The sequence below is a fragment of the Psittacula echo genome (genome assembly GCF_963264785.1).
Source record: "Psittacula echo genome assembly, chromosome: 1".
Classification (NCBI taxonomy): domain Eukaryota; kingdom Metazoa; phylum Chordata; class Aves; order Psittaciformes; family Psittacidae; genus Psittacula; species Psittacula echo.
The window spans coordinates 86326959-86334469 of record NC_137735.1 but is presented as its reverse complement, the minus strand read 5'-3'; the positions used below and the strand labels follow the sequence as shown (position 1 = coordinate 86334469).

The window sequence follows — 7511 nt, the reverse complement described above, 5'->3', positions numbered from 1 at the left end:
AACTGGGAGTGCTGGAGCCTGCCCAGGTCCACAGCCAGGAGACAGTCACTGGGCATGTGGATGAGTTGCTCCACCGTCTTCAGCCCCAAGACTGAGATGAGGACCCATCCCATCCTGTCCTGGGTCGTGCAGAGTCTCACCCAGATGACGACTTCAGGTCTGGGACCTGTGGTTCACCTTTTGGGATGGATCCTGTGAGTCCAGCTCCAGTGCCGGGGGTGAAGAGGGACGGGCACCCTTCAGCAGCAGTGCCTGGTCCTGCAGCCCCAGCAGAGCTCAGGCTTGGGCAGGCAGTCACCTTCCCATCATCAGAGGGACATCCCCTCTGTACACTGCTGCTGGATGACCCTACCATGAGCTGTGGCCCTCGGTGGCCCATTGGTGCTTGGAGGCAGTGCTCCCACACCTTGCTCTGCTCAGCCCCCAAGGCCACCTGGCTGAGGAAGCCACCTCACCAAAGGGCAAGCAGACCTGGGCTGCCACTGAGATGGTGCTCCTTGCAAATAACTTCTAATTGCCCAATCACCCCTTTTGGGGCCACCAGGGCTTCTCACCCAAACCACTGGCCTGGGTCTGATCAGCTGCTCTTATTATGTGACAACAGCACTCCCATGTTAACAAGTTCCTTTCCGCAGCAGAGCCCTTCCTGCACATAAAGCCACTTGTGGGCAGGTGAATAAGACCATCCATCCATGCCTTGGACCAGCAACGCCGGCCAGCTTTGGCGCACAGGCAAAGCTTTGGAGACACACAAATAAAGTCATTCTGCCTACACTCGCATCACTCCCTGCCTGGTTTTGCATGGCGTGGAAGAGTCCATCGCAAGTGATACGTGGTATTTCTGCACCACAGTGAGCTGAAAGATGGTTGTCTGGGACTGTAGTGACAAGCTCATGGAGCTTTTCTAGACCAGCAGTCTGCCTGCCCCTCGTCCTCCCTGAACTCAGTGACTGTAGGTTGGAGCAGACAGGTGCTTTTTACCCTCTTTCCTCCCTTGCTCCCTGCTTGGGAAGACAGACTTGTTTCCCATCCCCAACTGAAAAGGGGTTTCCCATGAGTGCAAGTGGAAGCTTGCCACTGAGTGAGAGTGCCCAGAGGGACGAGAAATCTGGATATTACAGCTTGCAGAAGACAGGGGAAACAGGACTGTGAATGGAGTAGACGCTGGGTATGCCTTGCTCCATATGGTCCCAAGCTTTCTCCTATTGAGATCAGTGGCAAAAAATTGAGCTAATGGCAGCAGTGTGGGATTTGGTCCCAGTGTAACTCCCTGCTTTCCCCTCCATCTTCCTTTCCGCACTCTCTTTCTGCTATCCCAGCCCCATGTTCACAGGAATAACCCATCCAGCAGCAAATTTGTCCTGCCACAACAGCAGCCTCACAAATGGCACAGCAGCCCCTGCCATGCTCTGTCCTCACCAGACACACCTCCTCTGCCTCCTTCCAATGGTATAGCCATGGCAGCATTTGGCATAACTCGGCGTGATCCATTTCGGCTTCCTCCAGTACTTACAGGTATAACCTGGGACTCGGCACAAACAGGAAAATGGAGAAGGGAAGTCATGTTATAATACTCATCTTGCTCGAGGTGAAACCTGGTCTGCAGACACAGATGCGAGGCTTTTCCTCATTCTCCCTGCCTTCAGGCTCTCTCCTCTCATGCACAGTTCTGAGTGGTTTTGGTGGTGACCAGGGCTGTGGCCCCCAGCTCCGTGGCAGGCAGTGGGAAGCCATGGTTGCATTCCTCGTGCCGGGGGTACACGGTGGAGAGCAGGATGATGTCACCATTGGCATCGCCCTGGCAGCACGGCCTCCGCTTTGCCTCAGCTTTCCCAGGTGGACTCAGCATCTTCAGGCCTCCATTGAGATGCTGACATGGGGCCGAGGCCAGGGTGGCATCTCCCTCCGTCACGGTAGGGTCCTGACAGCCTGGGATGGGCAGGGGGCTGGTGGCTTCCATGTTTGCTGGGACGGAGCAAGAAAAGAGGGTTACGGGGCTTACAAAGTGGGACGAGGCAGGTCAAAGGAAGAGGGTCTTATGGGGACAAGTGGTGGGGAAGATGGTGCTGGAGCAGGAGGAGTGCGCAAGGTCCCTATCGCACCTCTCCTGCTGCAGAGATGCTCCTGCTTACAACTGGTGTTATAAGGAGGTGTTTCCCCCCCACCTAGAAAGCAATAGGGGAAGGCAGAAACTTGCACTTGGAGCCCTGTCGCTAAGCCCTGCCGGTGCAGGCAGCCCGGCCCATGGCGGCTTGCCCTCCCCAGCCACCTCCCACTTAAAAATAGACTTGTTTACACCCTTCAAACGCAGGCGCGTGCTGCCGGCCCCGAGCTCCTGCGGCTTTCCATGCACCCTGTGCTGCAGGGGTGGCTGGCTGCGTACGGGACAGGGGACGTAGGGACCAAGGCACACAGCAGGGCATAGCCGAGGGATGCCTCTGATGCGCTCCTCTCCTGCTGCTGGATTTCTCCCTCCTCTTTCGCTATTGGTGTTTTCCCTAGGTGTGCTCATCACAAGCGGTCACAGACACACTTGGTTTAGCAGAAAAGCCCTGGGTAATGTCCCCAAAAGCCTGAGTCACCCAGCCAGAGCCATGGGTGGCATGGGGGCAACGAGGAACCATTTCCTTTGCCCAGGGACAGGGAGGAGGGATGCCAGGCAAGATCATTGCTGAGAAGAGTGGCCAGCGTTGAGCCCCTCTGGTGCAGGAGTTCTGGGGGGGAAGAAACAGCCACCCAGCCCCCGGCTGATGCCCCATCATGGGGCACTGTGGCCTCCCCCCACCCCGAAAATACACCACCAGTAAAGTGGGGGTATTGAAATACTCTCAGCCCCAACCCTATTTTTGATGCCGCTGAGGACAGCCCTGTGCTGTGCTTCAGTGCCCTGCCAATGGGACTGGCCCTGACCTGGTCGGGGTCTCTCGTGTGTGTGCTGGAGGGCACTGGGCATCCCAAGCAGGAATGGCAAGCTGCGTGATCAACACAGGACCCCCAGTCACAGCGCCATGGGGAGAGGCTCCCTGTGGAGATGTTCACCACTGTCCCCATGGTCCATGATCGATCCATGGCCATCTCGCAGCTACTGGGAGAGAGGCTCCTCACCAGTGCTCTGTATGGGCAGCCCGTGAAGAGGGGATGGTGCCAGAAGGTGCTTTATGCACCCAGCAAAAGGAGAGGTGTTTCAGCAGGGTTGCACTGGCAGCCAAGTGCAGGTATGTGTTTCAGGGGAGGACGTGGGATACCATGGCTCGGGGGCAGCTCAGCTGCCCTGGAATGCTCCAGGGTGTCCGTGGAGCCTGTGTCAAGGTGGAGAAGCCAGCCTCAACAGGGATGTGCCTCAGGGGAGCCAGTGACAGGTAACTCCATCTGCCCTGGGGTCCTCAGGGTGCTGTGACAGAGAGAGCAAGAGGTCCCCTACCTTGGGCCTCCTTGTCCGCCGCCTTCGTCTTTCTCCTCCACTTCCCCAGCTTGCGGACCAGGAAGCCCAAAAGGGTGGCCAGGACCAGGACGAACACCACTGCTGCTGGGACCCCGAAGATGAGGAGGGTGCTGGGCAGGTCCATTGAGGGGTGGGTGGGCTCCAGGGCCGAGGCGGGCACTGCACTGGCAGGCGCTGCTGTGGGGAGAGATGCCAGCAGTGTCAGGGAGGGCAGAGCTGGGGTGAGGGCAGGAGGGCAGCAGCATTACCCACCCGTCTGCAGTGGCTGGAAGGAGAGTGGCCCTTCAGCACTGATCACCCTCAATGAACTGTCCCCCTGCCTGACGGGATACTGTTTGAGAAGAAACTTCTTCTCAGTGAGGGTGACAGAACACTGGAACAGGCTGCCCAGGGGGGCTGTGGAGTCTCCTTCTCTGGAGACATTCAAAACCCGCCTGGACACATTCCTATGTAACCTTATCTAGGTGTTCCTGCTCTGGCAGGGGGATTGGACTAGATGATCTTTTGAGGTCCCTTCCAATCTCTAACATACTGTGATACTGTGATACTGTGAAACTGTGACCCTCATCCCATCCGCTGGCTGGTGGGAGACGAGGACATCCTGCTCTTCCCATGGTCACCCCTGTGGCATGCTGTGACCCCCGCATTGGGCTGGATCACTCTTCTCCCTGCACTGCATTCCCCTCACTGGAACAGGCTGCCCTCTTCCTCTCTCCTCCTCCTTCCCCTCCAGGTGAAGGCAGCGCTCCATCCCTCATCACCCCCTCCATTGTCATCTGCAGGACAAGGTTCCCTTCACCTGCCCACCCCAGGGTGCCCCCAGCCCTCTTGGGCCATCTCCAGCAAGCCCTGGGGAGCTCAGCCCCCATCCGCCCTTGCCCCCTTACTTGTGTTTTCCTTGAAGAGGTCAGAGCACTTGACACAGGACTTGGTCAGGAGGTCAAAGCACTGGGAGGAGAGGCAGGAGGAGGCAGAGACGGCTTTTCCTGAGGAGGACATGGCGGAGCGGGAGCGGGAGCCCGGCTCTCATATGGCGTGTCGGCCGAGGGGCCGCCCGAGTGTGAAATCGCAGCGCCCCGGGGCCCGTGGCAGAGGGAGATACAGTCTGTCAAGCTTTGCTGATTCCCTTGGGGCTCGTGATCGCTGCGCTTGCCATGGGGCGGATCTACACTGGGGAGGAGGAGGGTGAGGGCTCAAGCCCTATCCCTGCCTGCGCAACTGCCCTCAACCTGCTCCTCTCCTCCACACTATGCCTCCAAAATCCACACAGCCCCTGGCATTCCCAATCACGCAGCACCCCAGCCCAGTGGTGTCACCTCCCCATCCCGCCCATGTTACCTCCATCCAGGGCATGTCCCCCAGCGTGACCCAAGCCTCCCTGGCATCCCCCCGTGCTACAGGAGGCTTTCCTGTGCCTGTACTTTTACAAGACCTCATCGCAGGGATCCAGCTTGGATGGAAAATGCAGAGAAGGACCCCAGGAGAAGAGTGCAGGGGCACAGAGGTTTCCCCTTTAAAAGCTTCCACTGCCCCCAGGATGTGGCTTGTTAGTGATTGCTGCACAGGCAGGCTAACTGGTGTGTGTTCTCCATCCTATTAATGATGATGCTCTCCATCACTTTGCTCTTTCCATTGTCTCCATCCCAGACCTAGATGTGTGGCAAGGATCCTCCCAGCTCTTGGCACCATCTCTTATTTGCCAGGGTTCGGATCTGGCTCTGCTCAGCAGCTGCCCAGTGTGTGGGCAAAGTAAGTCATACCAAGCCAGTCTGGTCTCCATACCCCTTTGAAGGGACTAAATAAACTCTTAATGGTCTTAGATGTTCCTGATCAGGAGGAGAAACATCCTGCCGCCAGTACTTGCACATCGAAGCCTGATGCTTGAGATCTGAAATGGATAAGTGATGGGTTTCAGTGCTGTTAGGTGACTCTTCTCCAACCCTACCAAACAACAGTCATGTTCTGGTTTTTTTCATCCCATAGGAAAGAAAGGGACCAGCCACAGTTGCTGGATTGCTCTCAGCTGAAGGAGGCAGCAGGAGACCTGCCCTGGCCACAAGAGCCCTAACAGGGCTTTACTGCTGGAGTCCCATCCTTGCAGCAGCTACAGCCTCCAAGCTCTTTCTAGTGAGGTCTCTGCCACTTGGTGCCCTGGACCAAGGCTGGGATGGGAGAAGGAGGAAAGCTGGAGGATGCTCTGGCTCAAGATGGCAGAGTACTGGGCAGCCAAGCTCCTCTGAGGCAGGCCAGAGGCCTTGCTCCCTGGATGTGCCTTCTCCTCTCCAATGGCTTTTGGCCAAGCTGAGCCTACAGCCTCCACACGCCACCCGTGAAGCTCCAAGCAAGGAGTACCCAAGTGGCCCCGTCACCGCCTCAGCCCTTCCCACCCGGCACCACGGGGCTCTGGGCGAGTGAAAGTGCTGACCAAAACTGGTCACTGCCCACCAGTTCCACGCCTGCCTTGATTTCACTTCCCTTTACAGCTGCATGCCCAGCCATTCAGCCCTTCGCCTGGCTGCCAGGCAGCACCCTGCCCAAGCAGCATGCTGGTGGGGATGGCTGTGCCAAGCCCAGGGAGCTGCAGGCTCCACTGAGGAGCTGTGAGACCCGGCTGCCATTCCTGCACCTCTAACTCAGTTACTGCCCCTCCATCATAATCACAATAACTCCCCTCTAGGTGAGCAGGAGAACTCCAAGCATTTCCCTCTCTCAGCACATCCCCACACACCAAGGTGCAGGCATGGGAGCTGGCAGGCCGTGCGTCCAGCAGCAGGGAGCATCCGGAGCAGCTCCAGGGCGATGGAAAGTGGTGATGCGGTGCCATGACCCTCAGCAGGGAGAAAAAGGAAAGCCAAGGCTTGCTCCAGTCCACATCTGAGCTCCACAGTGGAGATCCCCCGGCAGGAGAGGGTACCCAGAGCCCCCGCTGTCCCCAGCAGGCAGCTGACAGAAGTGTAAGGGAAGGGACTAGGGAGCAGAAAACATCTTGTATTGTGGGCTGGTGGGGCTGGAGCCATGCACTGTGGCAGAGGACCCCACAAAACAGCTCTGTAAGTGCTCTGTAAGGATTGCTGCCCCTGAAATGCCTCCCTGCTCCAAAGGCTTTGGTGTTCCTCTTGCCCTGGGGTGTTTCCATCTGCTGGTCTCCTTTTCTCTTGCCCTCTCCTTGAAATTCCCCTGCTGTGCTTTTCCTGCATCAGTTGTCTTTCGGTGACACCCCCAGCCCCTCTACCCATGGGCCCTGCTGTAGCACTGCCACCCTGCCCCTCTCCCTCTCCTCTCGGCTTAACGCACAGTGGGGGTAAATGGGTCCTGGCATCTGCCAGGACTAACCCTGTGACCCCTCCAGTCAAATACGTACACTGGGGAAAGCCCAGACGTATTGCTTTTGACGTGGAGGGTGAAGTTTACAGTAATGCTCAGGAGCTGATGGCTCCCATTTCGGTACCTGGAGTGAAAATTTGAAGCTGCAAATGCATGGCGGGGAGCCTGAGACAGCAGCCGAGACGTTCTCCTGCAAATAAAGTGATCCCAGCTCCTGTTACATAGAAGCATGTTGCATTCCCATTGCCGCAGTCGACCTTACCTATTCCCCTGCTCTTCATGAGCCCTCTTCATCCTCCTCTGCAGCTCTTCCATGTTCCGTTTCTGTCCCAGCTGCCTCCTCCCGGGCCAAGAAAATGATGTTTGAATTCACACATGATAACGCTTACTCATGGAGAAAATCACCACTGACTTCCCCAGCAGCACTTGCACGTGTGTGTGCTCATGAGCGCGGCCCATGCTGCCCGGCTGGCTCCAGGCATCAGCCATCCCGGTCTTCATCTCCCTCATCTTTGCCTCCCCTGCCCTTCGAAGCAGCGGTTGGTTGGTTTTGGAGCAGCAAAAGTTAAAGCTTGATGAGTAGTTTGAACTGTTTGCACCTCAGAGCTGAATACACTTGGTAATAGCACAAATGCATAATTAAAGAGCAGAAAAAATGACTCACTGGATAAGGAAATGCGTGTTTCTTATCTCCTCTGCAGTGAAATGAAAGCCCCTGGAGCCTGGGACTCTGGCTAACCAAGTG

At 57.1% G+C, this 7511-nt stretch overlaps 1 protein-coding gene across 1 annotated transcript; it reads right to left on the bottom strand.

The window, feature by feature from the left end:
• Window positions 1–1657: 1657 nt before the first annotated feature.
• Window positions 1658–7255, bottom strand: TNFRSF13C (TNF receptor superfamily member 13C; the record flags this gene model as incomplete). Its single annotated transcript, XM_080639615.1, has 4 exons — window positions 1658–1965; window positions 3422–3658; window positions 4330–4467; window positions 7156–7255. The coding sequence occupies 4 exons, from the start codon at window positions 7253–7255 to the stop codon at window positions 1658–1660; spliced, it is 783 nt and encodes a 260-aa protein (XP_080495741.1).
• Window positions 7256–7511: the final 256 nt, after the last annotated feature.